Source organism: Natator depressus, chromosome 3 (genome assembly GCF_965152275.1).
Source record: "Natator depressus isolate rNatDep1 chromosome 3, rNatDep2.hap1, whole genome shotgun sequence".
Taxonomy (NCBI): Eukaryota; Metazoa; Chordata; order Testudines; family Cheloniidae; genus Natator; species Natator depressus.
The window spans coordinates 185,381,775-185,405,573 of NC_134236.1; the positions used below are offsets into that span (position 1 = coordinate 185,381,775).

Here is a 23,799-nt window from a genome sequence, read left to right on the forward strand (position 1 = left end):
GAAGTTTTACTTTAAAATAGCACTGACAATATATAGTAATTTAGCTCAAAGTCTCAGTTGGGAAGCAATAGATTCTTCTTCGAGTGCTTGCTCATGTCCATTCCATATTAGGTGTGTGTGTTTGCCATATGCACCGGTGCCAGAAGTTTTTCCCTCAGCAGTATCCATAGGGGACCGGCTCTGGCACTCTCTGGAGTGGTGCCCGCATGGCGCAGTGTAAGGGGCACTCTCAGCTCCCCCCACCCTCAGTTCCTTCTTGCCGCCAGTGACGGTGCTGGAATGTCTGCTTCTTCGACTAGCATTGTTTTGTTCCCTGTTCTTGCAAACTTTGAAATCCTGTAAAATTGTTATATATAGTTAGTAGTTTCTTAGTTACCCTTAGTAGTCGTTCTCGAACTCTTCGTTAGCCAGCAGGAGGTTGGGGCATGCCCTGGTCTCAAGGCTTTAAGCCTTGTGATCGCTGCAAACGGCCTATGCCCATCAGCAATCCACATACCAGCTGCCTAAAGTGCTTAGGTGAAGGGCACATAAATGATGCGTACCGTATCTGCAAGTCCTTCAAACCTAGGATGAAAAAGGAGCACAATATCCATCTAAGAGTGCTCCTAATGGAGTCGGCACTCACTCTGGCACCGGAGCAGCAGTCCGACTCCTTTCTACCCTCTGAGACTTCAATATGTGGCAAGCCATGGCCAAGTTCAAAGGGTCGCTCCCCAAGGCTTCCAAGAAGGAGTTCTGAGCGATCCTCGATGAGGGCATAACGGTGGCCAGGGCAGCCCTCCAGGTGGTGTCAGACGCTGCTGCTGCTGCTGCCCGCACAATGGCTTCTGCTATCTCTTCAACCCTAATATTCTATGATTCGATGATTCTTTCTTCATGTGGCGAGCCTCTTGGCTGCTCGTCTCTGGGTTGTCCACTGAGGCCCAGCAGTCTATGCAGGACCTGCCCTTTGATGGCCGGCCCCTATTTGCGGAGAAAACACACACAACTGTCACACCGTAGCCTGGTCAGTCATGAAACTGTTTTTCAAAGCCTCTCTAACGTGTAGCACGCCTCAGTGTGCTCTTCTAATTGCCCTGGTGTCTGGCTGTTCAAAATTGGCCACCAGGTGATTTGCCTCAACCTCCCACCCCGCCATAAACATCTCCCCCTTACTCTCATAGATATTACGGAGCACACAGCAAGCAGCAACAACAATGGGAATATTGCTTTGCTGAGGTCTAACCTACTCAGCAAACAGTGCCAGCGCCCTTTTAAATGTCCAAAGGCACATTCTACCACCATTCTGCACTTGCTCAACCTATAGTTGAACTGCTCCTTACTGCTGTCCAGGCTGCCTGTGTACGGCTTCATGAACCATGGAAGCAAGGAGTAGGCTGGGTCCCCAAGGATAACTACGGGCATTTCAACATCCCCAATGGTAATTTTCTGGTCTGGGAAGAAAGTCCCTTCTTGCAGCTTTCCGAACAGCCTGGAGTTCCGAAAGATGTGAGTGTCATGCACCTTTCCTGGACATCCCACATTGATGTCAGTGAAACGGCCCTTGTGATCCACCCTTGAGCAGCAGCACCATTGAGAAGTACCCCTTGCAGTTTATGTCCTCTTTGGCAAAGTGGTCAGGTGCCAAGATAGGGATATGTGTTCCGTCTATTGCCCCACCACAGTTAGGGAACCCCATTGCAGTAAAGCCATCCACTATGACCTGCACATTTCCCAGAGGCACTACTCTTCTTAGCAGAAGGGTTTTGATTGCCCTGGCTATTTGGATCACAGCAGCCCCCATGGTAGATTTGCCCACTCCGAATTGATTCCCAGCTGACAGGTAGCAGTCAAGCGTTGCAAGCTTCCACAGGGCTATCGCCACTCGCCACTCAACTGTCAGGGCAGGTCTCATCTTGGTATTCCTGCACTTCAGGGCGGGGGAAAGCAACTCACACAGTTCCATGAAAGTGGCCTTATGCATGCGAAAGTTTTGCAGCCACTGGGAATCATCCCATACCTGCAACACTATGCATTCCCACCAATCTGTGCTTGTTTGCCAGGCCCAGAATTGGCGTTTCACTGTATCAACATGCCCCAATGCTGCCATGATATCCCAACTACCACATCCCGTGCTTTCAGGAACATCTGTGTCCATGTCCTCCTCACAATCTTCCTCGTGCTGGTGGCTCCTAGCTAGACTCTTAACATACTGCAGGATAATGCGCGAGGTGTTTACAATGCTCACAAAAGCAGTGTGCAGCTGAGCAGGCTCCATGCTTGCCGTGCTATGACATCTGCATGGATAACCCAGGAAAAAAGGCACAAAATGATTGCCATTGCCTTCAAGGAGGGAGGGAGGGGAGACTGACAACATGTACCCAAAATCACCCGTGACAATGTTTTTGCCCCATCAGGCATTGGGAGCTTAACCCAGAATTCCAATGGGCAGCGGGGACTGTGGGATAGCTACCCACAATGCACCACTCCATGAGTCAATGCTCGCCACGGTATTGAGGATGCACTCCGCCGACCTAATGGGGACGTGTGCGATCAACTGTATAAAATCGCTTACTAAAGATTGACTTGTATAAAATCCACCTAATTCTGTAGTGTAGACATACCCTTAGCTCAAACCTCTGGACTCCAGCACTCCTGTTTCTCACTGTGAGTTCCGTCCAGTGAGTTCAATTGAAATAGACTCCTGGTAGAATCTTGTACACTCTTCAGGGTCTAACGCACCTCAGAAAGTATTTGCAGGGACACCCAAGCAGTTTTCAAAACAGTAGGATGTATTAGTCAACTGGAACAAATCACAGGAAGTCCTTAGGTTAGCATAAAGACATAAATGTTAAAGCACAGTCAATTCTGGTCAAGCCAGAGCAATTCACTGGTGAAGCTGTAGTGGATTACATTTCAGGTTCTGTCTCTCTCTGGCTCCTCAGTCAGTGCCAATAGAGAGCAGCCAACCTCTTTCAGGGCTTGTCTAAACTGGCAATGGGACTTTTGTAGAAAAAAATGCCCAGTTTTGGTGACAAAAAACTTCCACCCCTGCGAGACACTTTTGTCTTTTCCCCTCCCTTTATTGTTGACAAACAGCCAGTGTAGACACCACACCTTTTGTCCCCCCAGTTTTACTGGCCTCCAGAAAGTGTCCCACAATTCCCATGCTGCCTCTCTGGTCAGCATTTTGAACCCGCACCTCCCCCTTGCAAGCCCCAGGAATTTTAAATCTCATTTCCTGCTTGCTGGCTTCCCAGGTGAGCATGACTGGCTATTGCACCAAACGTGCTCCCACTTGGATCACAGCTGAGCTGTTGGATCTGATTAGTATATGGGGAGAGGAGTCTGTTCAGTCACAGCTGCGACTGACCCGTAGGAATCGGGACACATATGGGCAAATTTCTCGAGGCTTGTGTGAAAAGCGCTATGATCGGGACACACAGCAGTGCAGAGTGAAGATAAAGGAGCTGAGGCAGGTGTACCATAAAGCATGGGAGGCAAACCATCGCTCTGGTGGTGCACTTAAGACCTGGCGCTTCTATAAGAAGCTGAATGCTATCCTCCGTGGTGACCCCACCTCCATCGCCGATAGCACCGTGGATACTTTGGAGGCAGCAGAAAAAGGGGGTAACCCAAAGGCTAAAATTCTGGATGAAGAAGTGGAGCTAGAAGAGGATGTGGCGCTCCCAGCAGGGTCGCCTGGTGTGGCATGCAGCCAGGAACGTTTCTCCACTCCAGAAGTGCTCTACAGGGAGCAGGAAGCAGATGAGATGCCAGATAAGTTGCTGTGGCTTGTGTAGGGAATCAAAAAGTGGGAAGCAGGTAGTGTTTTATGTGAGCTGGACATTGCCCTGTGTAGCTAATCTGCATGGCCAAGCAGGGTGTTGATGGACATCAAGACCTGCAGGGAATCCTCCCGAGAGAGGCTCTGGAAAAGTTTCCAAGGTTTCCAAGATTAATCCTCTGCCGCAGATTCCAAGGGACTGCAGCCTTATTTCCCCCATTGTAGAATACTGTACCATGCCATTTAGCAATCACTGAAGCTGGGACCAAAGCGGCACATAGCTGAGCTGCATATAGACTGGGGTGAAAGCCGCAAACATGCAGTAGTTGTGCCCTGGTTTCCCTGCTTACCTGCAGCAGCGAGATGTCAGCCAGCAGGTTGGCAGCCTGTGAAAAAGTGTGTGATAATTTTAGAATGAGTTCCCTGCAAATCTGCCCTGCAAGCCATGACCGTTTTGTCCGAAAGCACAACCACCTTCCCCCCACTTCCGACACTCACCATGATTGGGGTTCTCGCGGAGCTGTGTGCCTGCCTAAAGTCACCGAGAAAATGATTGCTACTAGTTGCAAAAGGCCCTTGTTATGGAAATGTTTCAACCATTTGCTGGAATATAACAATCCCTCTTCCGTACATTGTCCACAGCAGTGAAGACCTTGAGGAACACACCACGCACCCCTGCTGCGCGGCTTCGGCAGACAAGGAAGAAGCCAAGCTGCAGCAAAGAAGACATGTTCAGGGAGGTGCTGCAGCGTGATGAGAGACAGACCAGGGAACGGAAAGAGTGCTGGGAAGCTGAATGTCAGGACAGAAAGGAGAATGCAGCATTTGCTAGGCAAGCGACAGAGCGGCTGATAGAAGTGATGGAGGATCAGACAGAGCTGCTCAAGTCTTTGATACAGCTAATCCGTGATCAACAGATCACTGAGCAGATCCGTGATCAACCTCCACTGTAGCACATGCACAATTCTTTGCCAACCCCACCCCCTCTATGCCCAGACGTTCCTTTTCACTTCACAGCACTCCTGAGTTTCCCCATCGCTCCACCCCCTCTCACAGCCTGGACAATGATAGCTGGAGCTACACACCATTGTGCGGTTTTACCCTTTTTAACAATAAATAAAGGCTAAGGTATTTAATGGTACAGCGTTTTTATTCTGTGTTCTACAAAAGCATATTGCAATCAATTCACTCTCGGGAAAAGGCTTCGAAAGCATTTTGTTGCATGGATCTCGGGCCCCAAAATTGTTCATGGATGCACCAGGGAAGCAACTCCAAAGCAGACGTGTTAGTTCTCCTCATTGTCAAAGTGGTTCCTCAAAGCCTCTCTGATGTTAATAGCAGCCCTCTGGGCTCCTTGGACAACCCAAGCATCTAGCTATTCAAACTGTAAAGCCAAGTGAGAGAGGATGGATCCCGCACTTCTCTCCTATGCGCTGTTAACTGCCACGAGGACATCGTGCATGGCAGCACAGTTACTTGCAAAGCTACTGACAGAGAATGAATTGCACACAACTGAGTGTGATATGGACAGCAGCAACTTATCAGTGCTTTTGGCATTCACAGAGCAGCTGCATATGGTAGATCATCGCTTTTGGGCTAGGGAAACAAGCGCTGATTGGTGGGATTGCATTGTCATGCAGGTGTGGGATACAGAACTTTAGGATGCGTAAAGCAACCTTCCTGGAGCTATCTGCTGAGCTGGTACCCAGACCTGCGGCACAAGGACAGCAGAATGAGAGCTGCCCTTTTAGTAGAGAAGCGTGTTGCAATCGATTGGTGGAAGTTGGAGTCCATCCTCACTACAAGCTGTCAGGAACAGTATCCCTGATGAGGCCACGGCACACCTGGTGGCTTAGCTTTGTGACTTTGTCCTCACCCACAACCATTTTAGATCTGGGGACAACTTATACCTTCAAGTCAGCGGCACTGCTATGGGTACCCGCATGGCCCCACAGTATGCCAACATTTTTATGGCTGACTTAGAACAACGCTTCCTCAGCTCTTGTCCCCTAGCGCCCCTCCTCTAGTTGTGTTACACTGATGACATCTTCATCATATCAACCCATGGGAAGGAGGCCCTTGAAGAATTCCATCTGGATTTCAACAATTTCCACCCCACCATCAACCTCAGCCTGGATCAGTCCACACAAGAGATCCACTTCTTGGACACTACAGCGCAAATAAGTGATGGTCACATAAATACCACCCTATACTGGAAACCTACTGACCGCTATACTTACCTACATGCCTCCAGCTTCCATCCAGAACACATCACACGATCCATTGTCTACAGCCAGGCCCTAAGATACAACCGAATTTGCTCCAATCCCTCAGACAGAGACAAACACCTACCAGATCTTTCTCAAGCATTCTTAAAACTACAATACCCACCTGGGAAAGTGAGGAAACAGACTGACAGAGTGAGACAGGTACCCAGAAGTCACCTACTACAGGACAGGTCCAACAAGGAAAATAACAGAACACCGCTGGCCATCACATACAGCCCCCAGCTACAACCTCTCCAGCAATCATAAACGATCTACAACCTATCCTGGAAAACGATCCCTCACTCTCACAGACCTTGGAAGGCAGGCCAGTCCTTGCTTACAGACAGCCCCCCAACCTGAAGCAAATACTCACCAGCAACTACACACCACACCACAGAAACACTATCCCAGGAACCAATCCCTGTAATCAACCTCGTTGCCTACTCTGTCCCCATATCTACTCTAGCGACACCATCAGAGGACTCAAACACATCAGTCACACCATCAGGGACTCATTCACCTGCACATCTACTAATGTGATATATGCCATCATGTGCCAGCAATGCCCCTCTGCCATGTACATTGGCCAAACCAGGCAGTCTCTATGGAACAGAATAAATGGACACAAATCAGACATCAGGAATGGTAACATACAAAAGCCAGTAGGAGAACACTTCAATCTCCCTGGATATTCAATAACAGATTTAAAAGTAGCTATCCTTCAACAAAAAAACTTCAAAAACAGACTTCAAAGAGAAACTGCAGAACTAAAATTTATTTGCAAATTTAACACCATTAATTTGGGCTTGAATAGGGACTGGGAGTGGCTGGCTCACTACAAAAGCAACTTTCCCTCTCCTGATATTGACACCTCCTCATCAATTATTGGGAGTGGACTACATCCACCCTAATTGAATTGGCCCTGTCAACACTGGTTCTCCACTTGTAAGGTAACTCCCTTCTCTTCATGTGTCAGCATATAATACCTACATCTGTAATTTTCACTCCATGCATCTGAAGAAGTGGGGTTTTTTACCCACGAAAGCTTATGCCCAAATATACCCACAGTGCATTTCTCACAATGTTGACAATGGTGCCCCGAATGTGGACATGATCTGTCGACAGAGGGAGAAAATGTAGACTCGGCGACTTTGCTTCTGTCTATTTTTTTGTGTCGACATTAGTTTCATCGACAAAACTTGCCAGTGTAGACAAGCCCTCCAAAACCATTTATTTTCTACCTGTCGTTCACATCCTAGTCCTTTGTTTTCCAGGCAGGGCCATGCTGAATTCACAAACCCCTTCTGAGAGGTGGGAAAAAGCTCCTTTCTCTGGGATGTTGATTGCTAGCTGCGTTGGCTAGTCCTTTTAATGCCCCATTCAGTCCACTCAGACAGGTAGGCAACACTCACATACCTATGTTTTTTTGGTCTGCCCTTAAAGCAGACTTAATCCTCTTTCCCCCCACATGGTAGCAAAGCAACATATAGGGGAAAAATGAAGCACACACAGGATTCATAAAAACTTTATGGAAAATTCCCACTTCATTACATTCATCCCCTCCAGACATCCTTCCCCATGACTGGCAACTCAGTATAGCTGTATCTGATCTCATGCAACCCACTGCAAGTCTCTCTTGTTTTTGTCTGGCAGACAGAAATCATGATACTTTTATTTGTCCAGATCGTACTCCAACTTGTCCTGGGCTTCTAGGCAACAAGATTTTTCACATCCTGATTCTTACATATAATGTTAACAAAATATAATGTAGCTTTCTCTAAGGGATGGAGAAAAGGAAGAAATGGAGCCTACAAGTCTATCTTTGAATGAGACTGTCATTGGGGGCTATTAAGCTATTAAGAGATCTGTTCCAGACAGAATAATAGGATGGCAGAAGGCTGGAAGAAGCCAGTTTGTTCCAACTTCTCTGCAAGAGTTGGGCTTTGGGGAGTGCAGAACAAAGGAATCTGTTGTTGGTTGTGGGACACATAAACTTGATTAATTCACAGAGTACAAAAGAAGCTTGGGGCAGGAGAGAGGAAGAGAGTTAGCTGTGGGTGGAGTTCAGGGGGGAGCGGGGGCTGTTAACTGAGGGACCAGCCAAGGAAGACAAAAGCTTGCTGACCTAGAGGAAGGAAAGAGACTTCATGATTAGGAACAGAAGCCATGTGCAGTAGAGGAGACTCCTGGACTCCTCAGAGGACTCTGCCATAAACCCAAACTACCTCCAGAGTGGTGAGAAACTGAGGCAGAGAAATGTGTGCAGGTGTCATTTTGTCTCGCTCTCATGCTATTTAAGAGTAATTATTTAAGAAACTATTTAAGAAAAGAAGAAATTATTTAAGAAAAATTATTTATTAAAAAGCCTATATGACTGCTCGCTTTCCACTATCATGTGTCTCTGAATAGCTAAACTGTAAACCCAGAGTTCCCACATGGTTGGAGTTGTTTTAGAAATAAAGCTATGGTTATGTCACAGAAGTCATGGAATCCATGACATCCATTGACCTCCGTGACATTTTCTGCCATGGGGCTGGAGCTCCCAGCCCGCCTCCCTGCAGTTCCCAGCCCCTGCCCTGGTGGGAGGATCCTGCAGCTGCCCAGGCGCAGTGGGTGGGAGTGGACCCCCCTGAGTACCCAGCTGCCTTGGGGGGGCGAGGGGACCCCACAGAAGCCCAGCCCCCAGAGACAGGGGGACCCCAGAGCTCCCACTCCTTGCAGCAGTGGGGGGACCTGGGTCCCCCGGCAGCCGTGGGTGCTGAAACCGCCTCCCCATTTTGTCATGGATATTTTTTGACTTTTCTGTAGCTTAAGCACACCTTCTAAATAAGGATACATTTTTATCACAGATACTTTTAGTAAAAGTCAGGGACAGGTCACAGGCTTACGTGAATTTTTGTCTATGACTTTTACTAAAAATATCCGTGACAAAAACGTTGCCTTATTTAGAAGGTGTGCTTAAGCTACTGAAAAGTCTGAGTGGTTAGCACTGGTCCTGGGGACATAGGGAAGATGGGTTGCATGGTCCCATTTATGTGAGCGGGTAACAGACAAAGATGTGCTAGAGGGGTTGTGATGCTTCCCCTGGGTACCCAGGGTTGTGAGGCACTTCACTATCACCTGTGCTTAGCATGAGGAAGTCTTATCTGTCCTTGCTGTGGAACAGCTCCCTGAATCCATCAGCCTCTGGCAACTCAAGCACTGTTTTCCAGGCCTCAGTCTCTCCATACAGGTAGCAATAGGCTCATGACAACCCCCGAGTCCTCAGAGCATTCCCTGCAGTGTCCAGCCTCCTATCCACTGAACACTCACAGAATTGCCTGGCCTGCTGTTCCCAAAGGAACAGTGCACACCAACTTGTAAGATTCAACTCAGGACCATCATTTTGCTTAACACCTCAGCACTTAGACATTTATAGTGAAAACAAAAATACATTTATTATCAAAGAACAGAGATTTAAGTGACAGTAAGAATATCAGAAACAAATGATTACATACAAAACAAAATCATAACATGCTTTCTAGAGACAAAACTTAACTAACAAATTTTCCTCTAGTCTGAAGAAGCTTACCTCACACTAAGTTCTTTCCACCATTTTCAACCAAGCCTGGTTGAAACCCCGCTTTCATGAAGTAAAACCCGCAGTCCATTTACATCGTAAGGGAAGGATGACAGGGTGTCTTCTTTGCCCCCAAAGATACTTGTGCAAGCCTTTGATGTGTACCTAAAGATAGGGTCTCCCACCCCACTGCTTACTTTTCCTGTTACTCTTCTCTCTTAAAAGTTTTCACAATCCTTTATTAGCATTCAGTTCAGACTGGAGAGGATGCCCACTGTGAACTATACAATATTTAATTTACATGTAAACAGTCAGCTAGATAAATATTTCTTGTGTGACAGAAAACCTGTTTTTCACCTTTGCTGGTGATCAGTCCCTAGACCTAGACACAGACCTTACTAACATATTGTGTATATACACAGCTCCTTACACAACATCCGTATATTCATTTCACAATGATATTGATGACCAGGTTAAAATCAGTGTTACCTGCACAAAATCATCTGTAATCACACACTCTAGGAGCCCCCACCCTTACCCAGTTCCTAGGGCTCAAGGTGTAACCCTCTTAATTTACACACCCACTTTTACCCTTCTGTGGGCTCAGGCATAACCTTACACTCTAGGGCACCCACCCTTACTCTGTTCCTAGGACTCAGGCATAACCCTGTCAATTTAAGTACCCTTACCCAATTCCGAGGGCTCAGGGTGTAATTTTCAGTGGGTTTGCAGGACATTTTACTAGTGAAAGAGCCTTACACAGCAATATCCTTATCCTCTATTTATTGACAATTACCAAGCAGAATACATATGCTAAGCATACAATGCTATGCTCACCAATCCTGATCAGGCAGGCGAACTTTCCCTGTTGGCCAGGCAAGGTCAGTGTTGTCTGGATTCTGGTTGCTGCACGTCACAGTTGTGCAGAGGATTCTTAGCAGCTCTGATCTTAACCTGTGTCTTGGAGGTGAGTAGTTCTTCTTTGATGTCTTTCCTTCTTATTATTCTTCGATTCCTTCTCTGCTGGTCTCCTTTTTGGAGCCCAGTTTATATAGTGAAACTTGAGTCCTGCTTAGCTATACCGTAATCATTTCTTTTACTAAAACTTCACTAACCAATCCTAACAAAATTCTCTAATCAATCATACTCCACCACCTTAATTAATTTACACTTAGCAAAATTATGTAACAGACAGAAACAATCAAAAAACCAGACACAGATGATACAGACAAACAATAGGGAAGTGGGGACCATAATGACAAAACAATAAAGAAATTATGATTTCACAACCACAACTATTGATAAGTGATTTCTTGCCAGAAGTATGCTATCAAACTAGGGGCATGTCTACGCTGGCAGAGTTACAGCGCCGCTCAGGGAGTGCTGCAGGGAAACCACTGTTGTGTGTTCACACTGTCAAATGCCTGCACAATAGTGTGTTCACTCTTGTGGCACTTGCAGCAGTATTCAGAGCGGTGCACTCTGGGCAGCTATCCCACATAGCACCTCTTTCTCTTCTGCTGCTAAGAGTTGTGGGAAGGCAGAGGGGGTCGCGAGGCATCCTAGGTCCGTTCCAATGTCTTGTGATGCATTGCTTCGCATCCCAGCAATCCCTGTGCTTCCGTCTTTCAATGGTTTGTGTACTGCATGCTCTGACCAACACATGACAGTGGCAATTCAGTTATTCCTTTAACTACAAAGGCAACAGGAGTGCGACATTGATCTCGCCTCGCGGAGTAGCTACGACACAAGATTGCTTGTGGCATTCACGGAGGTGCTGACCACAGTGGAAAGCCACTTTTGGGCTCCGGAAACAAACACTGAGTGGTGGAATCATATTGTGATGCACATCTGGGATGACGAGCAGTGGCTGCAGAACTTTCGGAAGAGGAAAGCCACATTCATGGGACTGTGTGATGAGCTCGCCCCAGCCCTGAGGCACAAGGACATGAAAATGAGAGCTGCCCTGCCGTTGCATGGTGATTGCATTGTGGAAGCTGGCTACAGTAACTCCTCACTTAAAGTCGTCCTGGTTAACATTGTTTCATTATTAGGTTGCTGATCTATTAGAGAACATACGCATTTAAAGTCGTGCAATGTTCCATTATAAGGTTGTTTGGCTCGCCCCTCTCCACCCACCTGGCACTCCTGCCAGGAAGCGGGGTTAGGGTGCGGGGGCTTGTCCTATTGCTTCAGCCCCTGTGCCCTGACCCTGGCAGGAGTGCCGGGCAGGCTGAGTGGGACAAGCCCCTACACCCTGACTCTGCCTCAACTAAGCTTCACAATCATCATTGGTGAGTACAGTATTAAATTGTTTAAAATTATTTAAAACTTACAGTGTATATTTATATAATGTCTTTTGTCTGGTGAAAAAAAATTTCCTTGGAACCTAACCCCCCCTTTACATTAATTCTTATGGGGAAATTGGATTCGCTTAACATCGTTTCACTTAAAGTAGCATTTTTCAGGAACGTAACTAGAACATTAAGTGAGGAGTTACTCTACTCCAGATTGTTACTGATTGGTCACTAATCAGTTTGAAGTGGGAAAGCCTACTGTTGGACTCATGTTGACGGAAGTCTGCAGGGCCACTGATCGCATCCTGCTCTGAAAGACTGTGACTCTGGGCAATGTGTGTGACATTGTAGATGGCTTTGCACAAATGGGCTTCCCTAACTAAGTGGTCCGGTCACATATTCCCATTCTGGCACGAGACCACCTAGCCACCGACTACATTAATTGCAAGGGGCATTTCTCAAAGGCTCTCCAGGCGCTTGTGGATCACTGTGGGCGTTTCACAGACATTAATGCAGGCTGGTCCGGAAAGGTGCATGACACATGCATCTTTCGGAACAATGGCCTGTTCAAGAAGCTGCAGGCAGGGACTTTCTTCCCCGACCAGAAGGTCACCGTAGGGGAAGTCGAAATGCCCATTGTGAACCTGGGAGACCCCGCCTACCCCTTAATACCATGGCTTATGAAGCTAAACAGGGGGCAACTTGACAGCAGCAAGGAGCAGTTCAACAACAGGCTGAGCAAGTGCAGAATGACTGTTGAGTGTGCTTTTGGCTGTTTAAAAGCCCGCTGGTGCTGCCTCTGTGGGAAGCTGGACATGGCTGATGACAATATTCCTTTGTTTACAGCCGCATGCTGTACGCTCCGTAATATTTGTGAAGGGAAGGGTGAAAGCTTCACTCAGGGCTAGACTGCAGAGGCTCAGCGTCTGGAGGCTGAGTTTGAACAGCCATAGACCAGGGCTATTAGAGGGGCACAGCACAGGATCATAAGGATCAGGGAAGCCTTGAGGCAACAATTTGAAGCTGAAAGCCACTAATATTTGTTGCTATGCTCAGGAGTGCAGTGCTTGTAATGTTAGGAGGTGATTGGTGCAGATGATGCAATATGTGGGTTTAACATAATTGTATATTGCTTTGCAGGGCTCTTTTTGCTTTCAATTAATAGAATAAAGATTGCTTTCAAACCAACACAATTATTTTATTAAAAGACAACAACCGGAGGAGAGAGTCAAACAAAAAAACATCAGCAGTGAGGGGGATGGGGGAAGGAAAGGTCCCAGGAGGAGGAGGGGTCCTGGGACGGCTAAAGATTTGTGTATGTCCAGGGATCATATCCAACCTTCTCTTTTGGAGTACAATGCAGCAGGTACTGTTCTTCAGCAGGGCCAATCTGCAGACGGATGGGTGTTGAGTGCAGTGGGTAGTGGGTGTCCACAGTGCTGGACTGTGAGAGGGGAGGAGTGGAATGCCACGGGTATAGATTGGAGCCAGGAGGTTGATAAGAGTGTGTTGGCGGTGTCTGGGGGGAGCATGGGAAAGAGTTTTCTGACAGCGACTGCAGGGGAGGGTGGACATGGAGCTGCTCGGTTTGAAGAGCTAGTATCACCTGGAGCATGTCTGCTTGGCACTCCATAACCTTTAAGAGCTGCTCCATGGCTTCACTCTGGTGTGCTGCGTTCTCCTTTTGGTCCCCCTTCTCGCTGTCCTGCCACTCCTTCAATTCCTGTTTCTCGGCGGCAGAGTCCATCATAATATCACACAGAAAGTCCTCCTTTGTTCTTCTTGACCACTTTCTAATTCTGCGCAGCAGTTCAGCCGCCAGTAACAAAGAGGGAGGCTGGGCTCCCAAGGTCATCTCTGGGAAGTTTAAACACATTTTACAGAAGCAGTATTGTTTGCAACACAGAGAACATTGATTCAGTGATTTAAAACACAGCCAGTACTCACACACCTGTCACTAATTGGCTGACCCCAGGCAAGCACACATGAGCCACAAGACCCCCAAAATGGTGAGCAGCTGCAGGGGCAGGGTAAATTATTCCTCCCGGACCCTGCTGTACACTGGGCACATGGCTCTTGGGGAGAGCCAGCACTGTAGGGGGGTCCTGATAATCATTCCTGTCCCCACACTTTCCACAGAATGTGATCATTATGGAAGATATCTCGCTGCTGAGGGTGAGCAGGGAATCAAGGGAGGGTCTTCTCCAAGACCATGGCTTCCGCCCTGGCCCCTATGCAGCTCGCCTGTGTGCAGCAATGGTTGTCCCTGTCCCGCCCCGCCGTGACGGCACAGTGGCGTGGGAAAGTTACCATTAATGGGGCAAGAAACAAAGCAGCTCTGCTGAAGAACCTGCGGCAGTGGTTTGCCCAGTATCTCCATGAGTTTCCTGGAGATCTCTGAGGGAGATTCCCATGAAGTGAGGGAGTCAATCAACAGCCTGTTCTGCTGCTCAGACTCGGCATGTGGTGGGAAACAAGCCTGCTTTCTGCAACCCTCCTGCCGCCAACAACTCACTTCAGCGATTCCCAAAATCAGATCCACTTACCAGGGGCCTCCTCTCCTGTTTGCATTTCACCAACATCCGACAGCTGTGACTAGCTAGCCTTCTCCGGGGTAGAAAACAGCTCCTGGCTGCATGCATCTCTGACCTCCGAGTCATCCTCTGCCTCTGGGTCCCCATCCCCACTCCACATCCTCATCCAAGATTTCCTCCTTCTGGCTTGGTCCACTCTCGACTGGCACGCAAGCCACTGAAGTATCCACAGTAGTCTTCTCAATGGAGGTGGGGTGGCTGCTGAGTATAGCTTCCAGCTCTTCGTAGAACCAGGAGCTCGTGGGCGCAGCACCGGAGTGGCGGTTTGCCTTCTGCGCCTTGTGACAGGTGTTCCGCAGCTCCTTCACTTTGACCCTGCACTGCAATGTGTCCCAATCATGGCCCCTTTCTGTCACGGATCGTGAAATCTGTTGTAGGTATCATAATTCCTACGGCTGGAGTGCAGCTGGGACTGGACAGCCTCCTCTCCCCAAATGCTGATGAGGTCCAGCAGCTCAGCATTTCTCCAAGCGGGGGATCGCCTGATGCGTGGAGCACGCATGGCCACCAGGAAAGATGTGCTGAGACCACTGCACGCATCACCGAGGAAACAGGAAGGGGACTTTCAAAATTCCAAAGGAATTTATGGGATGGGGATGACGGTTGGTCACCTGAGGGCAGGGCAGTAGAGTTCAAACTGATGACCAGAGAGGCAATAACAGGTATTGTGGGACACCTCCTGAAGGCTAATCGCAGCACTGTAATTGACCATGGTGTCTACACTGGCACTGCAGCCTTGGCGCAGAAAGCTGTACGCCTCTTGTTGGGGTGTTTTTTTAAAAAAGCGCTGCAACTGCACAGTTTCTGCGCTCTAAGTGGCTTGGCCATGTGTACACCTCAGGAGTTACAGCGAAGAAAGCTGCTTTACTGCGCAGAAACTTGCCAGTGTAGACAGGGCCTAAGTTTTCTTTAACCATCTTCAGATGTTTCTTTATCTGGTGTTAGAGGGTTCTATTAGGACGGGGTCTCCTTCTTCACATCCTGATATTAAATTATTTTAATGTAATTTAGATGGAATGTGAGGATGTGACTTCCTGCTTCTCAGCTAATGGCTGCTGCTCTTTTAACCTGGCTGCAGACGAAGGCCTTAGGCCTTGCAGTACACTAAGGGCTGCATTAAGGAGGCTGTGTTGGTGAGTATCTGAGTGTCTGTTGTGGGGACAGTTTGACCGTGTGCTTGACTGGTTGTTTGAAAAGTGTGAATTGGGAGTGCTTTGTTCCAGGTGAGCCTTGAGTGGGCCTGACTGTTATAAAAAGCCAGTCAGCTGCAAACCAGCTGAGCAGTGAACGGCAGAGAGGCTAACAGAGGGAGTTTGCCTGGGATCTGCCTGAGAGGAGGTACACTAAGGGCTGCATTAAGGAAGCTGTGTTGGTGAGTATCTGAGTGTCTGTTGTGGGGACAGTTTGACAGTGTGCTTGATTGGTTGTTTGAAAAGTGTGAATTGGGAGGGCTTCGTTCCAGGTGAGCCTTGAGTGGGCCTGACTGTTATAAAAAGCCAGTCAGCTGCGAACCAGCTGAGCAGCTAAAAGCAGAGAGGCTAACAGAGGGAGTTTGCCCGGGGAGAGCCCACTGAGGCTTACATCTTGCCAGCTTCTCTGAGTAGTTACTACAACTCCTGAGGAAGCTCGTAGAAGGAAGGTAATATGGATGGGGAGTGTTCAGCTGTTGTGACCTGCACTGGATGTGCCATGTTTGTCTTTCTTCCACAGGACAGAAGCCACTTTGTCTGTACAAAGTGCAAGCTGGTCTCCATATTGGAAGAGAAGGTTCAAGGTCTGGAGCAACAGGTATCGACCCTGCGTTGCATAAGAGAAACTGAAGATTTCCTGGACAGACGTCAGGATATGCTTCTACAGACACAACGTTCTGAAGATTCAGAGCAGGCCGCACTGCGGGGACAGGAGGACGGTGAAGAAATTTGGCAGCATGTGACCTCCAGAAGAAGAAAGGGGAGCGTCCATGTACCAGCAACACAGATATGGGTAAGTAACCGTTTTCATGTTCTCTCCACAGGTACTAATGCGGAGAGTGGACTAGATGATACATCTGAGGGAAGGGAACAGGAGACTCTGCCGATTGGAAGGCATGAGATGCACTGTCCTAGGGTTGGGGGTTCCACGACCACCGCTCCCAAGAGAAGGAAACGGGTGGTGGTTGGTTGGGGACTCTCTCCTCAGGGGGACTGAGTCATCTATCTGCTGCCCTGACCGGGAAAACCGAGAAGTCTGCTGCTTGCCAGGAGCTAGGATTCACGATGTGACGGAGAGACTGCCGAGACTCATCAAGCCCTCGGATCGCTACCCCTTCCTGCTTCTCCATGTGGGCACCAATGATACTGCCAAGTATGACCTTGAGTGGATCACTGCAGACTACATGGCTCTGGGAAGAGGGATAAAGGAGTCTGAGGTGCAAGTGGTCTTCTCGTCCATCCTCCCCATGGAAGGAAAAGGCCTGGGTAGAGACTGTTGAATCATGGAAGTCAACGAATGGCTACGCAGGTGGTGTCGGAGAGAAGGCTTTAGATTCTTTGACCATGGGATGGTGTTCCAAGAAGCAGGAGTGCTAGGCAGAGACGGGCTCCACCTAACGAAGAGGGAAGAGCATCTTCAAGAGCAGGCTTGCTAACCTAGTGAGGAGGGCTTTAAACTAGGTTCACCGGGGGAAGGAGACCAAAGCCCTGAGGTAAGTGAGGAAGTGGGATACCGGGAGGAAGCAGGAGCAGGAGTGCGCGAGAGGGCAGGGCTCCTGCCTAATACTGAGAAAGAGGGATGATCAGCGAGTTATCTCAAGTGCCTATACACAAATGCAAGAAGCCTGGGAAATAAGCAGGGAGAACTGGAAGTCCTGACACAGTCAAGGAATTATGATGTGATTGGAATAACAGAGACTTGGTGGGATAACTCACATGACTGGAGTACTGTCATGGATGGATATAAACTGTTCAGAAAGGACAGGCAGGGCAGAAAAGGTGGGGGAGTTGCATTGTATGTAAGGGAGCAGTATGACTGCTCAAAGCTCCGGTATGAAACTGCAGAAAAACCTGAGAGTCTCTGGATTAAGTTTAGAAGTGAGAGCAACAAGGGTGATGTCGTGGTGGGAGTCTGCTATAGACCACCGGACCAGGGGGATGAGGTGGACGAGGCTTTCTTCTGGCAACTCACGGAAGCTACTAGATCACAGGCCCTGGTTCTCATGGGAGACTTCAATCACCCTGATATCTGCTGGGAGAGCAATACAGTGGTGCACAGGCAATCCAGGAAGTTTTTGGGAAGTGTAGGGGACAATTTTCTGGTGCAAGTGCTGGAGGAACCAGCTAGGGGCAGAGCTCTTCTTGACCTGCTGCTCACAAACAGAGAAGAATTAGTAGAGGAAGCAAAAGTGGATGGGAACCTGGGAGGCAGTGACCATGAGATGGTGGAGTTCAGGATCCTGACACAGGGAAGAAAGAAGAGAAGCAGAATGAGGACCCTGGACTTCAGAAAAGCAGACTTTGACTCCCTCAGGGAACTGATGAGCAGGATCCCCTGGGAGAATAACATGAAGGGGAAAGGAGTCCAGGAGAGCTGGCTGTATATTAAAGAATCCTTATTGAGGTTACAGGGACAAACCATCCCGATGTGTAGAAAGAATAATAAATATGGCAGGCGACCAGCTTGGCTTCACAGTGAAATCCTTGCTGATCTTAAACACAAAAAAGAAGCTCACAAGAAGTGGAAGATTGGACAAATGACCAGGGAAGAGTATAAAAATATTGCTCGGGTATGCAGGAGTGAAATCAGGAAGGCCAAATCACACCTGGAGTTGCAGCTAGCAAGAGATGTTAAGAGTAACAAGAAGGGTTTCCTCAGGTATGTTAGCAACAAGAAGAAAGTGAAGGAAAGTGTGGGCCCCTTACTGAATGAGGGAGGCAACCTAGTGACAGAGGATGTGGAAAAAGCTAATGTACTCAATGCTTTTTTTGCCTCTGTCTTCACGAACAAGGTCAGCTCCCAGACTACTGCACTGGGCAGCACAGCATGGGGAGGAGGTGACCAGCCCTCTGTGGAGAAAGAAGTGGTTCAGGACTATTTAGAAAAGCTGGACGCCCATGGGGCCGGATACGTTGCATCCGAGAGTGCTAAAGGAGTTGGCGGATGTGATTGCAGAGCCATTGGCCATTATCTTTGAAAACTCATGGCGATCGGGGGAAGTCCCAGACGACTGGAAAAAGGGTAATGTAGTGCCCATCTTTAAAAAAGGGAAGAAGGAAGATCCTGGGAACTACAGGCCAGTCAGACTCACCTCAGTCCCTGGAAAAATCATGGAGCAGGTCCTCAAGGAATCAATTCTGAAGCACTTAGAGGAGAGGAAAGTGATCAGGAACAGTCAGCATGGATTCACCAAGGGCAAGTCATGCCTGACTAATCTAATTGCCTTCTATGACGAGATAACTGGCTCTGTGGATGAGGGGAAAGCAGTGGACGTGTTATTCCTTGACTTTAGCAAAGCTTTTGACACGGTCTCCCACAGTATTCTTGTCAGCAAGTTAAAGAAGTATGGGCTGGATGAATGGACTATAAGGTGGATAGAAAGTTGGCTAGATTGTCGCGCTCAACAGGTAGTGATCAATGGCTCCATGTCTAGTTGGCAGCTGGTGTCAAGTGGACTGCCCCAAGGGTTGGTCCTTGGGCCGGTTTTGTTCAATATCTTCATAAATGATCTGGAAGATGGTGTGGATTGCACCCTCAGCAAGTTTGCAGATGACACTGAACTGGGAGGAGAGGTAGATACGCTGGAGGGTAGGGATAGGATACAGAAGGACCTAGACAAATTAGAAGGATTGGGTCAAAAGAAATCTGATGAGGTTCAACAAGGACAAGTGCAGAGTCCTGCACTTAGCATGGAAGAATCCCATGCACTGCTACAGACTAGGGACCGAATGGCTCGGCAGCAGTTCTGCAGAAAAGGACCTAGGGGTTACAGTGGACGAGAAGCTGGGTATGAGTCAACAGTGTGCCATTGCTGCCAAGAAGGCTAATGGCATTTTGGGATGTATAAGTAGGGGCATTGCCAGCAGACTGAGGGACATAATCGTTCCCCTCTATGCGACACTGGTGAGGCCTCATCTGGAGTACTGTGTCCAGTTTTGGGCCCCACACTACAAGAAGGATGTGGAGAAATTGGAGAGAGTCCAGCGAAGGGCAACAAAAATGATTAGGGGTCTGGAACACATGACTTATGAGGTGAGGTTGAGGGAACTGGGATTGTTTAGTCTGTGGAAGAGAAGAATGAGGGGGGATTTGATAGCTGCTTTCAACTACCTGAAAGGGGTTCCAAAGAGGATGGCTCTAGACTGTTCTCAGTGGTAACAGATGACAGAACAAGGAGGAATGGTCTCAAGTTGCAGTGGGGGAGGTTTAGGTTGGATATTAGAAAAAACTTTTTCACTAGGAGGGTGGTGAAACACTGGAATGTGTTATCTAGGGAGGTGGTGGAATCGCCTTCCTTAGAAGTTTCTAAGGTCAGGCTTGACAAAGCCCTGTCTGGGATGATTTAGTTGGGGATTGGTCCTCCTTTGAGCAGGGGGTTGGACTAGATGACCTCCTGAGGTCCCTTCCAACCCTGATATTCTATGATTCTATGAATATGGCTATAGACAAAGGCCCTATCCTTACACAGGCTTTTATAAGAGACCTCACATGGCATTCTTTGGGGAGCTCGAATGTACATATCAGACTCTGGAGATCCCTGCCCCTACGCACCCACTCTTTGCCTCTTGCCAGTTGGCACTAAGAGGTTTCTGGGTCACAAAGGTGAAATGAAAAAACAGAGCTGCAGCGTACTCAGACCTAGAGTGGGACACAAACAACAGACTGGTGAGAGTCCAACAATAGAAGATTTACCAAGAACTGTGTGTAAACACATAGTAACGTTAAAATAATAAAGAAAAAGGTTGATGCAAGAGAGAAAGAGAAGAAAAGATACCTTTTGTTTCTGCCATCTTTTTGTATCACACAATAAGGAGAGTTTCTTACCTGGATGCAGGTTCCCCCTCATGCACAGCCCTCTGCCCATCTCATCAGAAGGCCTTTGAGAAATCCAGGATCATTCCTATTGTGATGCTGCAAATGGACAACCAGAGTGCAATACCTAACCCTGAGGCCGACCGCAAAGGATCTGCAGGACATCCAAGGCTTGTTGATGTTGTATGGGTTCTAAGGGGTCTGCCTATCTACAGACATGGAATGACTGCTTTTATTGAGAGGACAGTACATCACAGTGACAAATATATCTGAAGTGGGGCATTAGTTGGGTTGCAGATGGATGTGGTTCGAGAGAGGCTGGTGGGACAAGACTGAAACAAAATGTCTTTCAATGGGTGTTGCTGACTGTTGCCAGCTCTAAGTGCTACTATGTGTTAGTCCTCTGGTTGCATTAAGAGTTTTGATTTGTAGATAGTGTGGGTTTGGCTCACTCTTTTGGATACCCCTGATGTTACAATAGAATACCCATAATATTATACCTTCATCCAGCGTTGGCCACTGTCTGCCATATTGATGTAGAAAATGTGAAAAGGATATATATAATATATATAAAGTAAAGATGACTACAAACTGTAACAAAAATATCTTATTCAGTAGGGCCTAACTCTTGCTCTCATTTAAGACCATAAGACTCCCATTAACTAATGTGAGCAATATTTAACCCATAAGCATGTACAGACTCCACTGTGCAAATTTAAATAATATAAACATATTTAGTATACTTTCACATATACTTCAGCCAGGACACAAAAAGCAGACAATGTGAGTGCTCCTCCTTTGATCATTTGGCTGGATAGTTTAGCTAGATGTTAAACTAAGGGCACGTCTACGCTTAAAATGCTCCATCGGCACAACTACACTGATAAAGTGCTTAAGTGAAGACAATCCTATGTCAATGGGAAAGCTCTCCTGTCTGTGTAGTTAATTTACCTTCCCAAGAGATGGTGGCTTTGTCGGAGGGAGAAGCTCTCCCGTTGACATAGCACTGTCTACGCAGGGGTTAAGTTCAGTATAACTATATCGCTCAGAGGTATGGACTTTTCACACCCCGAGCAACATAGTTATACTGCTATATGTCTGTAGCATAGACCTGGCCTAATTCAGTTTTCTCAGCAGAGTCTTCCATTCCTGAAATGGTCTCTTCTGGGACCAGTTATTTAGCATGCAACATCTGACAGCATAACAGTTACGAGCCTTACAAAATTCTACTTTTTCTCACTTGCCTATTAGTTTTTTCATCATTTGAAATATGGGCAGATAGATTTATCTCTGATTATTTTGCCAGGTTTAGTTATGTTAATCTCTGTGTAATATCAACATAATAGGGTTGGATGGAACTTTGTTTCCAGTTTTAAAGGAATTCAGCTTTTCAATCTGTTACTTATTTGAGGGCTTTGATTAATGTCCCCTACATAATGGCTACTTATCAATACTGTAGTCATTGTTGGGTAGCTTGCATCAAGGTTGTCAATTGTGACCTTTCACAATGTGCTGTGGTAAAAAAAGCCATTTATAATTAAAATTCATTAGACAGATTTTAGGCAACACGGTAGAGACAGAACATATCTCCCTATAATTACTTGATGTCTTCCTGTGTACGCCTACTTGCACACAGCCATTCTCATGAAAATTCTGGAACAGCATGGGAAAGTAGCACAGTACTGGGGTCAGAGGTCAATTCATTTATACGAACCAGATTTTCCAGATGATCTCCATCTCCGCTTTTGTAATTTCTCCCAAAAGCATAAAAATGGATATATCTAAAGTCCAAGAAGTTATATTGGTTAAACTAATAAGCAATATAAGAAAACTCTCTTTAAAAAAATCGTCTCATGGGTAACCTGGGGACAGCTGATTGCTGCTACTCTGCCACAGCATTTGTGAAATCAGGATGCAAACAGGTCTCAGAGCTCTGGGAAGAGGTAAACAGGACATCAGAGTATTTGGGGCCCAGGCCTGTCTCTATAATTCTGGGAATGTTTGCACTAGCCTCTAGCTACCACACAGAGACACCTCTCCCCACAGTAATGACCTGCTGCGGCTCACCTCTTCTCTGGGTACAGTGCACTGGTGCATTGCATGCCGTACTATACCAACGTGCTGGGGGTTGCCTGGTGTAATTACCCTGCTGCAGCTCCCTCGGCCAGGTGTTCAGGGATTGTTCAAGCCAGCCGCAGAAGAGCCTGTGAGGACAGGGGGAAACCCCTGGCCCGGGAAGCGACGGCCGCTGCGGAGCTCCAGGGGCAGAACTTTCGGAGAAAGCAGGGCGGCCCACCCTCTCATGGCTGTTCTTACAGTCCAGGAGCAGCACCAGGACCAGAACGGCCCACAAGGTCAACTCTCCTCCGCTCCCGCGCGCCCCCAGCGCCAGCGCGTGGCCTCGCAGCCAGAGACCGCCCTGGCTGCTTCCAGTGCGCTCCCAGTCCTGAGGCGCGGCCCCGCCCAACGTTCTGTCCGCCGCCGCCTCTGTCTCACCTGGACCGTGCCACAGTGACGCTGCTGTCGCGCGCTTTACAGCTGCTTAACACTAGGAAGAAAGCGCGCGACGGGATCGAATGCTCAGCGGAGCGCGCACTCCCTGTGTGACGACCGCTGCGACAGTGACCTAACGAAGCCCCAACCGCCGCCGTAACTCTACCCGGGCCTTCCTGTGTTCCCCCGGAGCTTGTGCGAGGGCAGTCGGCGGCGGCCCGGACTCGCCCCGATGGCGGCGGAGGGCGAGGCGGACGTGGAGTGGGTGGTTGACAGCATCGCCGGCTTCCTGCGCGGGCCCGCCTGGTCCATCCCCATCCTGGAGTTCATGGAGCAGAAGTGCGCGGGTGAGAGGCGGGGGCGGGGAACCTCCCGGGGCTGGAGCGGCGGAGCCTCCCCCCTTCCCGTCAAAAAGCGCTGTGGCAGGGACTCACTGGGGAGAAGGGCGTTGCTAAGCCCGTTGAGAGACAGTCGGGCCCCGGCTCATCGTGCGCGCTGCCCCCCTTTCTCTTTATTGAGAGAGAAGCTAAAGCGGTCTCGGGGCCCTGAGCTGAGGGTACCGTTGTGCCCCTCCCCTAGCTCCTTCTCGTCGGCGCCGGCTTGCATCCTAGAAAGCGAGGGCAGGTACATCTACCGCCCCCTGTTCCAGGCCTAGATTCCCCTTCTGGATTTAGCATGGAGAAGCTGGACTTTACAAAGCCATTACCTCTGCTGGAGCAGGGCTGGGGATGCTGCTTCCAAGCCCCTGTGAATACATTGCCCTGTAAATAAAGCTTTTATAACTTCTCCGGAGCGCGGGACCTCTCGGCCCGCAGTAGCA

At 48.3% G+C, this 23,799-nt stretch overlaps 1 protein-coding gene and 1 long non-coding RNA gene across 3 annotated transcripts in view; one reads left to right on the forward strand and one right to left on the reverse strand.

Annotated features, from left to right (window-relative positions):
* Positions 1-795: 795 nt before the first annotated feature.
* LOC141985407 (uncharacterized) lies at positions 796-23,103 on the reverse strand. Its single transcript, XR_012638927.1, has 3 exons — positions 22,554-23,103; positions 2,604-2,782; positions 796-963 (listed from the first exon to the last, which is right to left on the reverse strand). It is a non-coding gene; the product is annotated as an uncharacterized LOC141985407 (long non-coding RNA).
* CFAP36 (cilia and flagella associated protein 36) overlaps positions 22,918-23,799 on the forward strand; it is an 84,946-nt gene continuing 84,064 nt past the window's right edge. Inside the window, exon 1 of one of the 2 annotated variants that reach the window (XM_074949485.1) lies at positions 22,918-23,326. In XM_074949485.1, coding sequence (XP_074805586.1) covers positions 23,212-23,326 — 115 coding nt within the window. In that variant the 5' untranslated portion in view covers positions 22,918-23,211. The remainder of the gene's footprint in view (positions 23,327-23,799) is intronic. The other variant, XM_074949484.1, reaches the window with a different exon arrangement.